A 19,945-nucleotide genomic window follows, 5' to 3' on the forward strand; every position below is an offset into this window, starting at 1 on the left:
GAAAGTGGAAAGACTGCCCGTATATATGTAGCTTGAAGACCTTGTTCGGTTTTGTTGATTAAATTATAAGCAAGAGAACAAAGATTTTCATAAAAAATATTTTGTATGATTCTTTTGCTATAAAGAAGGAAAATTCCTTTTTTTTTTTCCCCATTAACTGTTAAAAAGTACTCTTGACTGCTTACCTCATGAGTGGAACACCAGGAGAGGTACTGACTTGATCTGACTGATGACACGTCATACATCTCCCATCCTGGTTCTCCAGCTGACCTTAGAAGTAGTGCCTTAGGAAGAACAACCATGAAGATATGGTCTGGGGAAGGCAGAGGACAGATGATGTGTCTTTACTCCAAAGCTGGGTCTTCATCATTGATGTTTCAGAAACATGAAGAAAAGCCAAGCAATCATCACAAAGTAAGGGTTGGTGGATGTGTATCTGGAAAAACCAAAGAGACTCTCAAGAAAGGATGGAAATAAAGAAAGGGACAAGAATTTCAGGGCTCCTGGGTGGCTCAGTTGGTTAAGTGACTGCCTTTGGCTCAGGTTATAGTCCCAGAGTCCCAGAATCATCCCACATTGGGCTCCCTGCTCAGCAGCAGGAGTCTGCTGCTTCCTCTTGTGCTCTCACAATCTCTCTCTCAAATAAATAAATAGAATCTTGTTGTTGTTTTTTTTTTTAAAAGGAATTTCAGAAGAGGACCAATTATGCTTATAATTAAATACAACTTTATCAACATAAGTGTTAAGAAGTAGTCTGGCAGTCTTGTGGGATTTCTATTCCCATGTATCCTCCTCACAAATATTTATCATCCCAGCTTAATTTTGCATTCGTATGTTTACTCATACAGCTAAAAAAAATAAGAAGTTGGACTGAGGCTTCCAGTTTATCTGTCTTGAGAATATTCATACTTCGTACGTTGTTAACACCTTGCATAGGGATAGATTCTTGTGCACAATTCCTCATCCTCATCTCTTTTGTGCCCCTTCTGTGATCTCCTCCAGCCCTGCCTGTATATAACCCATCCCTTCTCTGTGCTGTAACCTTTTTTAACAAACTGAGTACTAGTTTCTGTAGCAGTAGCCACACTGAATAGTCTTCTCAGAAACCGACAGATGGGGTGTCTGGGTGGCTCAGTGGGTTGAGCCTCTGCCTTTGGCTCAGGTCATGATCTCAGAGTCCTGGGATCAAGTCCCGCATCGGGCTCTCTGATTGGCAGGGAGCCTGCTTCCTCCCTTTCTCTGCCTGCCTCTCTGCCTTCTTGTGATCTCTGTCTGTCAAATAAATTTTTAAAATCTTTTAAAAAAAAGAAAAGAAACTGACAGATTTGAGCCAAATTTCATTTATGCATTTTAGATAGAAACATTAAAAAAAGAAGTAGAGGGACGCCTGGGTGGCTCAGTTGGTTAAGCAGCTGCCTTCGGCTCAGGTCATGATCCCAGCGTCCTGGGATCGAGTCCCACATCGGGCTCCTTGCTCAGCGGGGAGCCTGCTTCTCCCTCTGCCTCTGCCTGCCATTTTGTCTGCCTGTGCTCGCTCTCTCCCCCTCTCTCTCTCTGATAAATAAATAAAATCTTTAAAAAAAAAAAAAGAGAGAAGTAGAATGTGTATAGTACTCATTAAGATGTTATAATAAACCAGCATTATAAACCATCTTTTTTGTTGTTTTCTATATTCTGTAACATGATTAGAGGGTATGTTTTGGAGAGCAAGGGAGTGTATCTTTTGATCTTTGTATATCCAGTGCCTAATATAGTTCTTGGCATTTTGTTGAATAAATAAATGATTTGAATAATCAAATATGAACTTACTTGCAATATTGGAGAGATTTGAGTGATGAGAAAAATGCAGAAGAAAATCTGCCCTCTTGTTCACTTTGACTCTGCTATAAGACCAACTGTAGTCTTTTCAGTATTATTTTGGGACTCTTGCTTTTTTCATTTGGAAGTAAAAAGTACAAACAAAAAAGAGGGGGGAAAGTTCATAAATAAGGGCATAATGTGGTATGGGAATCTAGGTTCCACCAGGTTTGGGCGCCTGGGTAGCTCTGTTGAGTAAGCATCTGACTTAATTTAGGCTCAGGGTTATAAGATCAAGCCCCTCATTTGGGTGGAGTCTATTTAAATGAAAAATGAAGAAAGAACCATGGCAAGGCAATTGAAGAAAAAGCTGCTCATCTACCCCCAAAATCCCATTTCCCTTATGAAATACTAGTTAAATGTATAGCACAGGAAAATCTTATAGAAGAATAAAGAATACTTAATTTTAAACCCATTGTCATTCCTCAAACATTTGTGAGTTACTGCAACTAATATATATTAAGATAGCACTTTTGTTTACATTATTGCATTTAACACAATAATTTACATTATTGCATTTACCACATACAGAGGTAAGAAAATATTGACAACATAAATTTAGCATATACAGTATACAAGAGATCTTACAAATCAGTAAGAAATGAAAACTTAGGGTTTTGGGGGGGTTTTTTTGTTTTTTTTGTTTTTTTTTTTTTTGATTGGCAAAAGATAGGAATACAGTTCACAGAAGAGGAATTCTAAATGGCCAGTTAATGATATTCAGATTCACTGTCAGGAAAATGTAGACTAAATGAAAATTTGGCTCCTCATTTCACCTATCAGACTGGCAAAAATTTGAATTTAAACAAGTGTGCAAAGAAACAGACATTTTTAACCACTGGTTGTTAAAGTTCCAGCATTTTTTTTAAAAATTTTTTATGTTTTTAAAGATTTTATTTATTTATTAAAGAAAGTGAGTGAGAGAGAGAGACAAGGAGCAGGGGAAGGCACAGAGTGAGAGAGAGAAGCAGACTCCCAGCGGAGCAGGGAACCAACATGGGGTTGGATCCCAGGACTCCAGGATCATGACCTGAGCTGAAGGCAGATGCCTAACTGACTGAGCCACCCAGGTGCCCCAGTTCCAGCATTTTTAGATGGCAATTTGATCCACCAAAATCTTCCAAAATCCAAGTATCTAGTAAGTTTTTTGAGTCTTTAACCAACAATTCCACTTGGATGTGCCTATCCAACAAAAATATCTTCACATGCATCCAAAGCTATAAGAACAAGTAGCACTGAAGTATTGTTTATAATAGCAAAATGAATGCAAGAATCTAAATGATGTTAATAACCAAATATTTAATAAATTGTTATACCCTAAATGTGCAGCTGTTGAGGTGAAGTAAAATAAAGGTCCTACATGAATAGATTACTAAGATACAAGTTAAAAGGCCACTTTATAAAACATGTTTTTACAAATGTTTGTGGAATATATATGTATTTTTATATAAGCTTCAAAAATGCCTAAGGAATCTAACAGGATAAATGCCAATTCTTAATCGTGTTTTGAGAGGGTAGGGCTTTAAAAAAGGATTTAACTTCTTTAATTCTGTGTATTTCTGTTAGCTTAGTTATCCAATAAGCTTATTTTGCTTTTATGTAATTTTTTTAAAGTCATCCAAAATGTGCTTGTGATAGATACAGTAAATAAAACAGAAACTTGATCCTTACCTAATTTCTATTCAGTTTTCTCCTATAACTTACTGCATTCTGTGTTAACTTCTTAGGTCAGTAATCCTTCATTGTGCATAGCATTTTCTTTCGATTTAGCAACAAATTGGGAATTGTTATTAAAATAAACTCAACAGGGGTGCCTAGGTGGCATAATCAGTTGAGCATCTGACTCTTGGTTTTGGCTTAGGTCATGATCTCTGGGTCCTGGGATTGAGGCCTGTGTAGGGCTCTGTGTTCAACGCAGAGTCTGCTTAAGACTCTCGCCCTCTCCCTCTGTCCCTTCCCCAACACATACGCACACATGTGCTCTCTCTCTCTCTAGTAAATAAGTAAATCTTTAAAAAAAAAAAAAAAACATATCTTCTTGCAACTGGGAGGCAACAATTTTAATGACAATTTATGATAATTTAAATGTCTTCAGGTAGTTTAATATAGGAAATGATTTGTCTTGACAAAAACTACCTTAACAGATTAGCCTAACATAAGGATTGTGCATTTATTGGATTTGTTTTTTAAAGTTATGCATGGCCTGCATGCTCAAACCAACACCTGCCAGTATACGTGGGCCACCCACTAAGAAGGCCATCCGTTGTTCTTACTGTCAGTGACCACTTCTGTCCAAGTGGAAGAAAAGGTTATTAAGGTAGTCTCACTCCCCATGTAGCTTTCTGCCAAGCGGAGCTTTGGATTTCTACGCTTATTATTCTTTCATAGTGTAAGTAACTGGACTAGGACCAAATGGTTCCAAGCTGTGACATTTGCAAGGAGTCATTGAAAGTTACCACTGAACTGTCCAAATTTTGATAAAAGCTGATGTTCTGGTCTTTTCCTTCACAGAGTTAGCACTCTAGTTTGAAATCTTGCTTATAAAAGGTTATTGCTATGTTTTCTTTTGAACTTTTCATAAGAAGCAGCTTAATAGATGGAAGGTTTCATAGTTATGGTATTTCATTTGAAAATATTTTTGAAAATGAGACCTCGCAAGGGATATGAATGTTTCTCTCTAAACTCATTAAACAATACATCATGCTGATTTCCTGCTTTCTCTCATTGGAGACACATTTTGCTCTATTTAAGACACTTTATACTGAAACAGATTCTTTATATTTTTTAACCTTTCCAGTGTGATTGACAATCTGCGTACCAGAAAAATAATTATATAGACTCAGGATTTTAGTTTTAGGGTTTTAAAACTTGTTCCATAATTCTGTCTTGCTAACTTCAAATTGATAAGCCTTTCTTTCTTGTTTCATTGATATATTTTACCTGTGACTGTCTCTGTAAAAGTGGTGCAAGGATTCGGATTGAGGAGAAGAGTAATGCTGCTGTGGGAATATTTTTACTTCTTTTTGGTTAGATCTGCTCTCGTGAGATTATCTGTGTCATTATCTGTGCTCATACTTAATGTCTTAGAAAGATAAGAAGTTACTGAGTATCTGCTCTGCCAAGTGTTCATTTAAATGCTATACAAGTATTTCTCTCATTTAGCCATTTTAACAATCTTTGGAAATAGAATTACCATCCCTGTTTGACAGATTAGGGAACTAAGCCTTGGAAAGAGTAGTCTGCATAACCAGCAAAATGTGTAACTGGTTGGTCAATTTTGAATTTAGATTTGTCTCAAAATCCCATGCCCTTAATATCTTCATGCCATTGCCATCTCCCAGAGCATTCCAGGAGGAAAACTTTCTCTATGAAGGCTACAAAAACATTTGCTCATTTCCTCATTTTGTTATTTCTTCACTTTCTTTCTTTTCATACTTTTATGATGAAATGGTTATAGAAAATGCAAAAAACCACTCATTGAGTGTTTATCTAGCTTTGTAGAAATCTGCTGCTTTCCAAGTAGGTGTCGTTTCTACCTCTGTCTCTATCCTTTGTAATAAAGGATCTTTCCCAGGTTGGATCCTTCACAGTTTACTTACACTGGAGTTTTGATTCATTGTATTAATACCCTGGTATCTGAAGTGAAAAGTGTTTCTAATATAAATTCTGCTTATCTGAAATAAGAAAATCTTGTAACTACAAATCCTTACCCACTTTAACTAAAAATAATCTCTTCAGAGTCATGTCACTATATGACTTGCTGATGCGTTTCGTATTTAGTTTTCTTGGGGTGTAAGTTTTATAGCATCTACAGTTTGAGGCTAAAGAAAATTTCCAGCAAATACAAAATAAAGAAAAGTAAACACATATGTACCTGATTGTTTTGATACACATGTAGTTTTGGTAATTCAAATGCTTTACATTGGTTTCCTTTTCTATTATAAACTAGATTTTATTAGTGACATGTTTCCTTGTTTGTGTTCAAAGGGTAGCCATTCTACAAAAGTGGAAGCTGTGGTCAGAACTCTGATGAGAATCCAGCTTAGAGACCCAGGCGCTAAAGCACTCGTCTTCTCAACGGTACGGTCAATGCTTTTATCCTGAGTCTTAGCTCAGACTGGCTTTCTGTCTCTGATCAATTTATATCTGAGAACTTGTGTGTAATGTTCACCATAATATAGTTGAGATTTAGAATTACCGCTAGATTTTCCATGTTCTTTTTTTTTTCTATGTCCATAAGATAGAATTATTTTCAGAGAAATTTGGTGATGTTTTATAAAGCAATTTCTATAGGTATATTTCCTATTAATATGTTTCATGGGGCCTTTCTAATATTAATACGTTAAAAATTACAGTATTTTATAAGGCAATTTCTATAGGTACATTTCTTATTAATATGTTTCATGGGGCCTTTCTAATATTAATATGTTAAAAATTACAGTATTTTATAAGGCAATTTCTATAGGTACATTTCCTATTAATATGTTTCATGGGGCCTTTCTAATATTAATATGTTAAAAATTAAATCTATAATGTCGAAAGTCATTTCACAAGTAAAATTTGTTGCTTGAGAAAAAGAAAGTTAAAGTAACCCACTGAATAAAATATTGAGTAAAAATTCTAGTTTTTAAAAGGTAAGCAGTTATATCCATTAAGCACTCCATTATTTACTTTCTATTATTTATATTTATCTTAATTCAGTTCACAAAGACACGCATATCTTTTATCCCATCTTTAACCAGCATTTGATTTAAAACAAACAAGGGAAAAAAACACTATCCTTTTGATAGTATGAAATAATATTGATGGAACCACATTTGAAGGTTTGTTTTTATGTTTTCTTAATTCTGAGGTACAAAAGTTATTTGGATATAGTTCCTTTTCAACTCCTTTTTATGTGAAAGCTATGTGTAAATATTTGTTTTCTTACTGTTTGATGTATTTTAGTGGCAAGATGTATTAGACATTATTTCAAAAGCCCTCACTGATAACAACATGGAATTTGCTCAGATCAGTCGTGTTAAGACATTTCAGGTATGTCAGGATTTTTCTTGCTTTTTGGGGGGCGGTGAATTTAGTTGCAAATTGAAACTGCTATTAAAAGTTTACTTGGATTTATTGTCTTGTGTAAGGGTTTCAGTTACTGGTTCATTATATAATTGACATTCAAAAGCAAAGTAGAGAAACTGTAATTATATTCTATCCATTTATACCCATAGCAAGATTTTTTTTTTTTCTAAGATCTTCTGACTTGAGGTCATTTGCTTCAATAAAGGAAAAGATGGCCAACAATACACCTGTTGAATGGACAGGCCCCTCATGCTGGGATTAGGTCCTCAAGACACTGTCAGGCAGAACTCTGTATGGTCAAATTCCTTATGTTACACTCAGTACAACAATAGGTGTACACCGTAAGAGACAAAAATACAAAGAAGACCAAGTGAAAACATAGCAGATTCATGTCTCTTCTCATCCTCATTCTGACACATTCTCTCGTTCTCTCTCTCTCTTTTCCCTCCAAGCTCATATAGTTTAATTTGCATATATCACATACATGTATCTTGTGCTTCCATTGTATCATAAAAAACAAGGGAGCTTATGTGACACTTCTCCTCATGAAGTCAAGCAACAAGTTTACATTTTCTAAAATTGGTCATTTTACATTTAATTGTCTTAATTGTTAATTTCACAATGACCTGGATTCTATTATGGTTCTTTTTTTTTTTTTAATATTTTATTTATTTATTTGACAGAGAGAGAGATCACAAGTAGGCAGAGAGGCAGGCAGAGAGAGATGGGGGAAGCAGGCTCCCCGCCGAGCAGAGAGCCCCATGTGGGGCTCGATCCCAGGACCCCGAGACCACGACCCAAGCCAAAGGCAGAGGCTTAACCCACTGAGCCACCCAGGCGCCCCTATTGTGGTTCTTAATAAGACCTATAATATACTGCTCTTACTTTTAAGTGAGCCAACTAAAATTTAAATGTACCTTTCTCTTTTTTAGGAGAACCTTTCAGCATTTAAACATGATCCTCAAATCAATATTTTGCTGCTGCCCCTGCACACAGGTTCTAATGGATTAACTATCATTGAAGCAACTCATGTTCTCTTGGTGGAGCCCATACTGAACCCTGCCCATGAGCTTCAGGCCATTGGGAGGGTGCACCGAATTGGACAAACAAAGTAAGAACTAAAATTAGCATCAGTTACATTTGCTTCATGTGTCTAAGATAAAAATTGGTATTTAAACTCATTTATGTTTATTACAACCTATTCATTTTTAATCACTTACTTACTAAGTTTTCAAGTATATGACCAAAAGACATTTTGAGATTTCCAACCATCCCTCCTCCAAACAGCAAATCCCCAAATTCTCCCAGATATTTGTCTTTCCCCCTTCAGTCTATCCTGATCACCTCCTTAAAATATTTAAGATAGCTGCAGAGTTGAAGGCATCCATCATGACTTTGAAAGAATTGATTTTTGATTGTGTAAAATAACCTGAATTTAAAAGAAGGCATATTTCATTCATGACTCCTTTTTAAATTCTTCCTCTTAGAAAAAGTCAGTCCCTTAGGTCTATTCTAAGACATATTTAGTTTTAGTTAAGGCTCAGCCTAATACTGGGCCCAAACCTAATAGTGTATAATGTGTAATAGCTACTACTTTTATTCAAATATCAAAATAGACAGTTATCTTTCATAAGACCTCTTAGTGTATTACCTCCTAGATGTTAGATACCTTGAATGTTTAAAAAACACCCATATTGAGTAGTCATTAAATAAATATTGAGTGGCAACTATATGTCACTCATTATGCTAGATACCGAAGACTCAAATTGAGGAAGACATAATCTGTTCCCCCAAGGAGGTCACTGTGTAGTACAAGAAATATGGCAATAGAGTGTACAAAAATACAAAGAAGTACTGTGATAATAAAAGAAGGGAGTGGTCAGTTATGCCTAGAGAGTTAGGAAAGGCTTCATTTTGTTGAATCTTAAAGGAAAAGTTCTTTCAAAGCTGGGCTGGAAAAGGTGCTCACACAGCTAAAGAGAGAGTTGCATGTGCAAGAACGCAGAAGAGATAAACACCATGATTTTCCTAGGGGCCATAAGGAGTTTGGAATTGCTGAGGTATAGAGTATGTGGAGAGGAGTGACAATAGATGCCATCTTCGTATGACCTACTGAAAAAACTGGATTGCTCTGGAAGCAGTTGCCTGGATAATAAATGAGGACTTTAGTTTTCAGCAGAAGAGACATGTTCATCAAACAAACCTGTAGTAAAATAATGGCAAAGTAACATAACTGTAATAAACACACTTGTTCTAAGTACCATGGAGTGTCATTTAAAATGCAGTTATATTTTATTTGGTTTGGGGGGTTATTTGGTTTTTGTTTTTTGGTGGTTTTTTTTTTTTTCTTATATTTTTAAATACCGCTTTCTTTTCTTATCAGTGTTTTCCAAAGCGTAGACTGGATTCTGGTCAGATGTAAGACCACAGTCTAAAAAGGCCATTCAGCATTACCCGTGCTTCCCTAGTAGATAGACTTTTCCACTTTCTAAAGAGGCTATTGTAAAAGTCTTCTATAACTTCCTGCCCCACTGATGAAAGTCTTGTCTCATACATGGAAAACAAATAAGGTCTCATCTTTTCATCACCAGTTTGAACAGTTTACCTGCATCAATACCCCCATATTTATTCAATAAATTTTTATTGAACACCTTCTGAGATCCCCTCATGGAACTTAATTTCTAGTTATGACAGTTGGTAGAGAGACAGATAGTAAACAATAATGTAAGTAAAATATATGCTTTTAGGAGCTTGAAAAGTAGAGCAGGGTAAGGAGGATTAAGATTTGGCTAGGGGCCCCTGAGTGGCCCAGTTGAGTAAATGTCTGACTCTTGATCTCAGTTCAGGTCTTGATCTCTGTTTAAAAGAGAAAAAAATATATATTTGGCTGAGCAGGTTGGCATAAAAGATATTTTTTTAGCGAGGGAGAAAAATAAAGAGGGGGGAGGAGCAGAGGGAGAAACAGAATCTTAAGCAGGCTCCACAGAGCCCAACTTGGGGCTTGATCTCCCAACCCTGAGATCGTGACCTGAGCCAAAATCAAGAGTCAGAAGCTTAACCCACTGAACCACCTGGCATGCGAGCTTTTGTGGGAAAGTTAACATCTGAACAAGGACTTGAAAGAGCTGAGAAAGCCATGCAAATGTCATTGGGTATAATATTCAAGCAAAGATCACACACAGTGCAAAGACTCGGTCAGGAGGTACATTTGAGGAATAGCAAGGAGCCAGAGTTGCTAAAGCAGAATAAGCAAAGAGGAGAAAATAGGAGATGAAGTTAGAAAGTAGGAGAGGGGGTTTTATAGGGCCTAGGAGGTCGCTATGAGGACCTTGCTTTCACTGTGTATGTAAGATAAGGAGCCAGTGCAAGTCTTTAAGCAAAGAAGCAACAAGTTCTAACTTAAGCTTTGAGAGAATCACTCTTGAGTGCTATGTGCAGGGCCAGGAGACTGGAAGCAGGGAGAACAGTTAAGACACTGCTGTATAGTCCTGGTTAAGAGTTAAGGGCAACCTGGACCATGGTAGCAGCAGTGGAAATGGCAAGAAGTGATCAGGTTCTAGACATATTTCAAAGGTAGAAGCAGTAGTTACGTGTGGATAGACTGGACATGGGTCGTGAGCAAGTCAAGGTCAGTACCGTGGTTTTTGACCTAGATAACTGGAAGATGAGGTAGCTTTCAGCTGAGCTGGGGAAGACTACAGAGTAGAGCAGGTTTGGTGAGGGAAACAGAAGCGTATTTTAAATAGAAATTTGAGATGTTTACCCGGTATTTATTACAAATGGAGATAGCTATTCTGTAATTGTATATACAAGTCCAAGTTCAGAAGTCTGTGCTAGAGATACATTTGAAAGTCAATGGCATAAAATGGTATTTTCAAGTCTCAGGACTGAGTGAGATTACCTAAGGAATAGGTGTAGGTAGAGAAGAGGACCAGGGACTGGACTCCAGAGCACACAAAGTTGAAGGCTGTGGGAGAAGAGAAGGAACCTGCCAAGATAACAGATAAAGATCAAACAATGAGTAAGGAAGAAAACCAGAAGAAATATTCCTGAAGTCAAGTAAGATAAAGATCAAGAATTGACCCATAGATTTAGCAGCATAGAGATCGTAGTGGTGGAGGCGATGTCCTGATGTGAGTATCAGAGAGAAGAGGATTTTATTTATTTATTTATTTATTTATTTATTTATTTATTAATAAACACCTAACGGAGGGGTTAAGTAACTTGTCCAAGGTCACATAGCCAGCAAAACTGCTAGCGGGTTTCAAACACAGCTGCTCTGCCTCGCCAGTCCCTGCTTCTAAGCACGGTGCACTCCTGCCTCTTTATCTCTGGTAGGACTTGTATTTTGAACAGTTTTGCTGCAAAGAGCAGAGAAAAGGAAGAGTATGGGATCAGGAGGTCTGTTGTTGTTGTTGTTTCCTTTCATATGGAAGAAATAATGGAGTGATTCATTAGAAACAGAGAACGAGTGAAGCAAGAGTGAGGAAAGAGTGCCGGAATAATGTCGAGCGCATGAGTGGTTGTAGGTAGGGGTATAGATATTTCATCTGTAGCAATAAGCAGAAAGGCACAGTACGTCCTTCCCTTTTATTACAGTGGGAGAAGTGTCCCTTTTTTTTTTTTTTTTTGAAAAGCCAGCCATTCCAATGTCATGGGTCCCATCCCTTCTCATATTCTCAAGGACATTCCTCTTGTAATACATGACCACATAAATATGTCTTAATATTATCTGTCTTCAAAAACACTCCCCTACCTTCCACCACCACCTCCCCTTCCTTAACCCTCCCCTCTCAGCCTTTCTGTTTGGGCTTTGTCCTCACTGTACCACGGAAATGAAGTTCATGTTATTAATAACCTGCTTCTTGCCCGTGGTCCCTGAGGATTTTGTTCTCACCCACACTTCCTAGATGAGCTTATCCAGTCCTAGAGCTTTAAGTAGCATTTACATGTGGATGACTCTCAGACATTTGTCCCCAGTCCAGACATGCCCCTTCAGCTCCTGCCTCAGACTTACATACCCCGTTCTGTTGCTTCACACACATCTGGACTGCCCCTCCCCTTGGATACCTGGCTAATGGAAAACTCATGGTAAAGTCGAACATGGTAAAAGAAAGTGTATTCCCACTGTACTCCCACCCCCCAGCCCTCCCCATCTTATAATCTGACTCTCTCATCTGTAGTTTCTCAGACCATAAATCTAGGGCTTTTCTATGCTTCCTCTTTTCATGCCACACATCGAAACCGTCACTGAAGTCTTGCCAACACTACCTGGAAAAGATACTCCAGACTTCCTGCTACTTAGTGTTTCCACTGATACAACCAGAGCACAGCCTACCCTCTTACCTGGACTCCTGCAGAACTCCTTAACTGGCTTCTTGGCCTTCACTTCTGCTACCTAACAGTCCATCACCCATATAATAGCCAAAGTGATGTCTAAAGCAAACTCAAGTATAAATCAGATCATGCATAAAACCCACAGATGGCTTCCCCTCATAATCACAATAAAATCCAGATTCCTGCCATATCCCTCCAGACCCTACAGCATGTGCTCCCTGCTGCTCTCCAATCTCACTTCTACTCTCTAGCTCTCCGTTACAATACACTTCTGCCCTGCAGGGCTTCTTTCTGGCCTTTGAGCATTTTAGGCTTGTTCTAAGCATGTTCTCTTCCCCCAGAGCTTGCCTTTGGTTCTTGTTGCTTCTGTTGGGATGCTCTTCTGCTTCTTGGCTTAGTAGCCTCATTCCCATTAGTCGTGTCGCAGCTCATACGTGAGCTTCCTCATGGCGTTATCCGTACCATCCAGTTTCTGTGTTTATTGTGCGTTTCCCTTCATTAGAATGTTAGTTCATTAAGACTAGTTTTATTCACTGCTGACCCCGCCCCCAGCACCTTGATTAGCAGCTGTCACAGTGGGCACCACATGACTGATGAATATAGCATATAATAGGGGAAGTCTTCTTTGTTCTAGTTGGTTTTAAGAGGTTTTTAACCTTATCATTATTATGTGCCTTCTAGACCTACCATTGTACACAGATTCTTAATTAAGGCAACAATAGAAGAAAGAATGCAAGCAATGCTGAAAACTGCTGAGAAGAGGTCGGTAACAATTTCCTACCAGCTCATGGGTGTTTCCGGTTTGTAGACGGTTATGCAAGTGTTTGGGCCTCCTTCACTTAGATGACCAGATACTTTTAAAAGCAAGATAGGACATTTTACCTATCTAGAATTTCCCAGTTAATGCTTTAGACATCCTATATTTGATTTCATATATTAATAGTGATTATAATGTTTAAAAATATTTAAACTGCCCTACATTTCTTTGCCGTACTGGATTACTTTTTAAAGAAATCTATCTTTATGCCCACCCTAAAATTCGGATGTCTATAAAAGGAAACTTAACAGTGTTGCTTTATACATCACACATGTCAGTCACGTGCACATAGAAAGATCTGGACTTAAACTCAGCTGGTGATTTTGATATTCATTCCAAAGGCAGAACAGAAGCGGGGAGACCAGAGGAGGCTTAATGTTAAAAACTTAATTTTAGAACTGTAAAACTTTCTAATATGTATTCCGTAAATTTCTTCCAAGTCATTTTGAAAACATAAACCAGTGCTTCAGTACATCCTTACGAGATAGGTATGGTTGGCAGATACAGAGGAATGATTGCCTTGGGGGGATGTCTCTACGGAGGCACTGTGCATAGCGAAAAAGCAATTGGAAACCAGAAATCTTCCATTGATAGTTTATGGGAAGCAGAGAGTCTACTATGAAAGCTGTTTGCATCAGACATGAGGCTTTTTATTGTCAATGTTGTTTCCATGTGTAACAGAATCCAGCGATTATAGTTAAGCTGCTTAAATAAAATAGCAGTTAGAAGAGCTGTTGAAGTTCTCTTGAAATACAATAACTTTGGGAAGTAAGAAGGCACATTCTAAAGTGAGAGCCTTAGAAGCAGTTGGTATGGGTTTTGTTTCTTTGTTTTAGGAATTGTGGAGAGAAAAGGACATTTTTGTAACAAAGCCGGAAAGTGCTATACAGAAGTCTTGGCTAGTTTTGATGAGGTGTAATAGTGATCCTATTACTGACTTTGTCCTTGGAGGTTCATGTGGCTCTCACAAATACTGACGAGGGAATGTTTTCATGTTATCATTATGTCTTAATAAATATAACACAAATGTAATCATTTGTTCCTTGGTTTCTTTCTGACTCTACTCACTTGGAAAAATCCTACAGTCACACAAACTCATCAGTGAAGCATCCAGAGGCCTCCGTCTTAACTTTGGCTGATCTGGCAGACCTTTTTACCAAAGAAACTGAAGAACTTGAATGAAGTACACTTGGTTCAGTCCACAGACTTTGATGTATTTAAAATTTTCATAGCTTATAGAGCAAAGTTATAAGTAAAAAATCCAGTAGATGTCAGTAAATACTATTCTTCATTGGATGAATTTCTTTCTTTTTTCAGTTGTACGGTGTCCTAGTAGTTACTGAGTCCTTTCCAGGTGTCTTGTTTCCAAAAGATCTATAAAGATTTTTAATTTTACACTCCTGGGAAAACATTTATTTTTGTCCCAAAGAATATCTGTATCTGATGAGGCAAGAGAATTAAGAGGTAATGTGTACTTTTGATAAGATCACTCTTGTAAAGAGTTGGAGTAAGGGAGAAATTAAACTTGTCTAGCTTGGTACTACCTGGTATATTTGACCCACTTAAATCTCAGTTTTGGAAGGGCCTTCAGTATCTTTAGCACATGATTCACCAGTATCTTGGTAGTAATATTTTAAGTGGATGGTGAATTATATTAACTCCTAGTTATTTAAGTAGCTTTAGACTATAACTCCATGCATAGTAACTTTACAGTAATACAATTCCTAACAATAAGTTAATATTAGACAAGAATTTATTTTCTCTATATGTTGCTACTAAAAATTGAAACATTGAACACTTTTCTTATTTCTGTGATGTGTTAAGTAGTGTCAGTGTAAGCAGTGAACTTTAAATAGCATTTTAAGTGTATTCATGTTTATCATAAAGTTAGCTAAACTGCTTTCTCTACTTTTAATTTTCCTTATTGCTTTTACATACTTTAAGACTGTTTCTGTAAATATTGCAATTTTTATAATTTTAGCTCTTAATCATTATAACATGGAAGTATGGCAGGGTTTTGCTTTTTTTTTTTTTAAATAATTATTATACTGATGTCATGGTTTCTTTTCCTGTGTCCTTGGAAACTAGACTTTTAACCACTAATATCTAAATTTGTGATATTTGTTATTTTATTTCACTAGGACCTCTCTCAAGGACTAGTATTTGATCTTTGGAACAAGAGAATGTCGTATTTACATAAGCAAATAATTGTAACCGATAACAACTGAGTGTTTCTTCTTCTGTGAAGAATTAATGGACTTTTAAATCACTAAATAATGAGTAGCTTGTTTTATCCTAGCCATTTGATGTAATACAAATGTTCTTGTTTTGTTTTCTTTGAGCCTTCAGAGTTTTAAATGACCCTCAGGACTCATTAGCTCCTACTTAGCTGCCCAGAAAACTGTAATAGAAATATCCCTTCTATCACATTTGTCCAAGAAGCTTTGGTGCTTAGTTAAGGTGCATTTTCTTATTCTAGGCTTATAGGGTGACATAATTCAACTGAAGAAAATACACACACATTTCTGGTGCTTATTCTGCAGTTGAAGGAAGATATGCATTGATTCTTTTATATGAAATTAAACAAAACTATTATTTTTGTAGCTCTTTACATATTATGAAGAGCTTTCCTGTACATTCACATTCAGCTTTAATTTGCCCAACAATCCTGTGAAGTTGATATAACTAATAACATTCCCCTTCTAAAGGTAGAGAACCAAGGTTCAGAAATACAGAGAACTGTGCTTATGGCACGTAGCAAGGAAGGAGTGGAGCCCAGGTCCCCTGACTCCCAGTCTCATGGTCTTTCTCTAAATCTTAAGTCATGCTGAGATTCAGAAGGGCCCATGGTTGTAATTTAATGATGAGCATATTTCAGTATTTCTGTTTGTTTCCTAGTATTCCTTTTTGAGCTAAAGTTTTAGGGAAAACAATTTGATATGCTTCGATTTTGTAAAAAAGGAAAAAAATATATATATAAATAATACCTATCTGTATTAGAGAAAAACTGTTCTTATTTATTTCTGTAAGATATCATTAAATAAATATTTTAGTGGAAATTGAAATTTGGGGATTTGTTAATTTCTGAGCCAAACAACATACAGTCTATTTTCTTGTTTTTTTTTTTTGTTTTGGTCTCTCAACAAAAGGTGTCAAAATTGTTTATACTGTAAGATTCCATATTTTATAGACATTATTTCTTCAAAACAGTTGTGGTAATTTTTTTTTTAAGATTTTATTTATTTATTTGACAGAGATCATGAGTAGGCAGAGAGCAGGCAGAGAGAGAGAGAGGGGGAAGCAGGCTCCCTGTTGAGCAGAAAGCCCAATGTGGGGCTCTATCCCAGGACCCTGGGATCATAACCTGAGCCGAAGGCAGAGGCTTTAACCCACTGAGCCACCCAGACGCCCCAGTTGTGGTAATTCTTCCAGACAGTCGTTCAACACAAATACAGATCTAATGCCACATCTTCTTGGCTGCAAACAAAGCCAAGTTTCCTACTTCAATCATTTTGTATTTTCTGAACCATCACTGTGCTCACAAATAGTTCTGAAGTGGCTGCTGTACTAATGAACCCGTGAGAAGAAATGAGATCATAACAATCCTTCAAGAGTTTCAGTGTGTTTGGCTCTGGGGAAGCATTCTCTGTTAGGTGAATCCAAGTGAGTTTATTAGGACTGAAGAGATGGGGTAGATACAATGTAAAATACATATGCTAATTCCGTAATCCTTTGCCTTAAACCCAGATAGCTTCACTGTTTATTGTAGTTTCAGTTTTTCTCTTAGTGTGTGATTGCGGCAGAATGATCCATCTGTTTGGTTTTTAGGGATTCCTTCTTTTCAGGTCATAGTAATAACAACAAACTAAAAACTAGCAACATGATAATTGAGCATGTAACCACAAATATTTTATGAATAATTATCAAACTCACAGTATTCATCAAACTAGTTAGGAATGGAATTGAGCAAAGCATGATTAATTAGCTATCAACTTAACCTGCCCTTTCAAGTGGACAGAGGAACAGTGTCTTTTAAATCTTCTTCTGCTCTCATTTACTGGATTTAGTGTACTTAAATTCTTTGTTTATTAAACTCCAGAATAGCTTTTTTGAAATGCCAAAATCACCTATGCTAAATGACCTTAATCATTCAATTAATTAAACTAATCTTAATTTAACATAGTTAATTTTTTTTAAGATTTTATTTATTTATTTGACAGACATAGATCACAAGTAGGCAGAGAGGCAGGCAGAGAGAGAGGAGGAAGCAGGCTTCCTGCCGAGCAGAGAGCTGGATGCAGGGCTCGATCCCAGGACCCTGGAATCATGTCCTGAGCTGAAGGTAGAGGCTTTAACCCACTGAGCCACCCAGACGCCCCTAACATAGTTAAATTAAATAAAAAATATTTTTCAGGGGCACCTGGCTGACTCATGTGAGTCAGAGCATGTGAGTTTTTAAATCTTAGAGTCCTGAGTTTGAGCCCCATGTTGGGCATGGAGGCTACTTTAAAAAGTAATTTTAGTTTTTCTAGAATTTAAGCAAAATCGCCCCAATAACATGTCATTTCATCATTTTTAACTGGCATATCAAAAGAAAAATGTAATATCATTAAAACGGTACAGTATAAGCAATGCACTTTGAGCCTGTCTACTCTAGTAAAGGAAATTTAATCTTTAATAATATTTCTTCAAAGTAGGACCAATTAACATATTTTATAAAATTTTTGAGACTCTCCATGTATCTATTATATTGTGAACCCCACAAGAATGTTATCACATTAAGTGTTGAATTTGAACCACTTAAAAGCCTTCCTTTAGAGGAGGAGTTTGCAGGTAATTGGTAATCTGAGGAGAATTCCTAGTCTTGTGATAGGTGTGCAGTGTTGCATCTGAATTCTAGAACACTCAGTATCACAGAAAATAGCACGAGAACTTAAGTCTTTCCTTGCCTTCAGCCAGCCTTTCAGAGACACAGGTTCTTGTCTTTGAAGGTCCCACATCATCCCTCGGATTCTATTCCATTATTTAGTATCAGTGACTTAAGACTGATTTTGTTTGTTAAATAGATATAGTGAAACTGAATCCTTTGTGCTGCAGCTCACGTATGCAGCTCCTGTTTTTGCAAACTAGAAATAAAGGTTAGCCTTCTTTCTCTGTATAATGATCCTTTGTGTAGGTGTCTATTGTTAGGAAATTGTTCGTTTAACCTTGTCTTTCTTCTGAACAAATAACCCACCCCTTCAGTCTTAAGGGTCTTCTTCTAAAGCCCTTTGGTATCTTCGTGTCTCCTGGAAACCTGTTCTTATTTATACTCCACACCCCTGATACCAAGGACCGGTTTAGTACGTGTGAGATCTTTGCAGATCTGTGATTTGTATCCCAGCACAATTACAATCAGTGACCCCTCCATTGCCTTATGGAGCAAATATATGTCCCCAAATTTCCTTAGAAATCTAGCTTCTCCTCACTTTATTAACAGTTTATTTAGAGTATGTCTATGGCAATTACCTGTGTTTAGTTTCTTGGAAGACCATTTTGTTTGTATTTGCCACATCCCTAAGTCTGTACTCAGAACTACAAAGGCATGTTACGCCTTCTGTTTCCCAGCTTCCGATAATGAAGTAAGTGCTGCATCCAGTGATTTTTTCCAAACTCTTCATAAAAATTTCCACTAAGATGAGAGCATTATTGCCTGTTGATTTTGTTGAAAATATTTCCCTTTGGCGGTCACAAAAAGATGTCTTTGGTAAATGCAAACCTGTGCTTTAGAAAACAATGTATTTTAGTGCCTGATCTGGCTTTATTGTATCAGATTATTTATCAGTGGTTAGTTATTAAACTAATAAGCATCATTGTGGAATATTGTATTTACTTAAAACTTCCTCAGTGCATCTCACTTTGTAAGTCTCTAAAGGATAATCAGGTTACTGCTCTTACTCTGCAAGTGACCATTCTACCCTACTTCCCACATAATTGCTTACCAGCATGATATGCTACAAATAAATACATAGCACTTCTGTCTTCCTATTAAGTTGCTAAGAACAACTCAGATAAGCAGACATCTAATTTATGCAGTAAGTTCTTTTAAAGGGATGATTATTTTTACTCACCATCTTTCTCTATGCATTTGGCAAAAGATGAGCAAGTTTCCTTCTTAAATGGTTTTGGTCTTTCAAGCATTAAGATGAAGATCTTTACTAAATAAACCACTTTACAATTATCTTCTTTCTTCATTTCTTCCACCGGTCCTTCCTTCCTATCTCTTCTGTTCTCCCTCGGTTTTGAGACTGTATGTCTCTGTATCAGAAAAGTAGTTTATATATAAAAGGGTACTTACCATACCCCTACCTAAACACTCCTAAACTGGACTCAGCGGTCTCCTGAGGGCGTGGGGGGTGGGGAAGAGACTCCTCAGATGAGCTTTAGAGGGCAACCCTCCCCCGCCCACCCCCCTCTCCTAACTATACAGTCTGCAGCTCCCTAGAGAGAGTACACTGCCCCTATCGCAGCCTGAGCTAATGACATGACCCATATAAACAAAAGCCCTAAGGCCCTCAATAATCTTGATGTATATGCAAGGCCCTGAGATGAAAAATTTGAACAACTACAATAGCTTATTTTTGAAATATCTTCAGTTAAATACTTGTTCATTAAGATCAAGGGAGGAGGGGCATCTGGGTGGCTCAGTGAGTGGGTTAAGCCTCTGCCTTCGGCTCTGGTCATGATCCCAGGGTCCTGGAATCGAGCCCCTCATCAGGCTCTCTGCTCAGCGGGGAGCTTGCTTCCCCCTCTCTCTGGCTGCCTCTGCCTACTTGTGATCGCTCTCTCTCTATCAAATAAATTAAAAAAAAAAAAAAGATCAAG

At 37.2% G+C, this 19,945-nt stretch overlaps 1 protein-coding gene across 5 annotated transcripts in view; it reads left to right on the top strand.

Annotated features, from left to right (window-relative positions):
* The window catches only part of SHPRH (SNF2 histone linker PHD RING helicase), an 88,827-nt gene extending 72,681 nt beyond the window's left edge, over positions 1-16,146 (top strand). For 3 of the 5 annotated variants that reach the window (XM_004752766.3, XM_004752767.3, XM_013056249.2), the window contains 5 exons: positions 5,845-5,937; positions 6,805-6,891; positions 7,860-8,038; positions 12,946-13,026; positions 14,167-16,146. In XM_004752766.3, coding sequence (XP_004752823.1) covers positions 5,845-5,937; positions 6,805-6,891; positions 7,860-8,038; positions 12,946-13,026; positions 14,167-14,263 — 537 coding nt within the window. In that variant the 3' untranslated portion in view covers positions 14,264-16,146. Of the gene's footprint in view, position 1; positions 301-5,844; positions 5,938-6,804; positions 6,892-7,859; positions 8,039-8,959; positions 9,188-12,945; positions 13,027-14,166 lie in introns of those variants that run through there. The other 2 variants (XM_013056248.2, XM_045066271.1) reach the window with 2 other exon arrangements.
* Positions 16,147-19,945: the final 3,799 nt, after the last annotated feature.

Source organism: Mustela putorius, unplaced genomic scaffold (assembly GCF_011764305.1).
Source record: "Mustela putorius furo isolate JIRA1106 unplaced genomic scaffold, ASM1176430v1.1 tig00003863_pilon_pilon_pilon, whole genome shotgun sequence".
Taxonomy (NCBI): domain Eukaryota; kingdom Metazoa; phylum Chordata; class Mammalia; order Carnivora; family Mustelidae; genus Mustela; species Mustela putorius.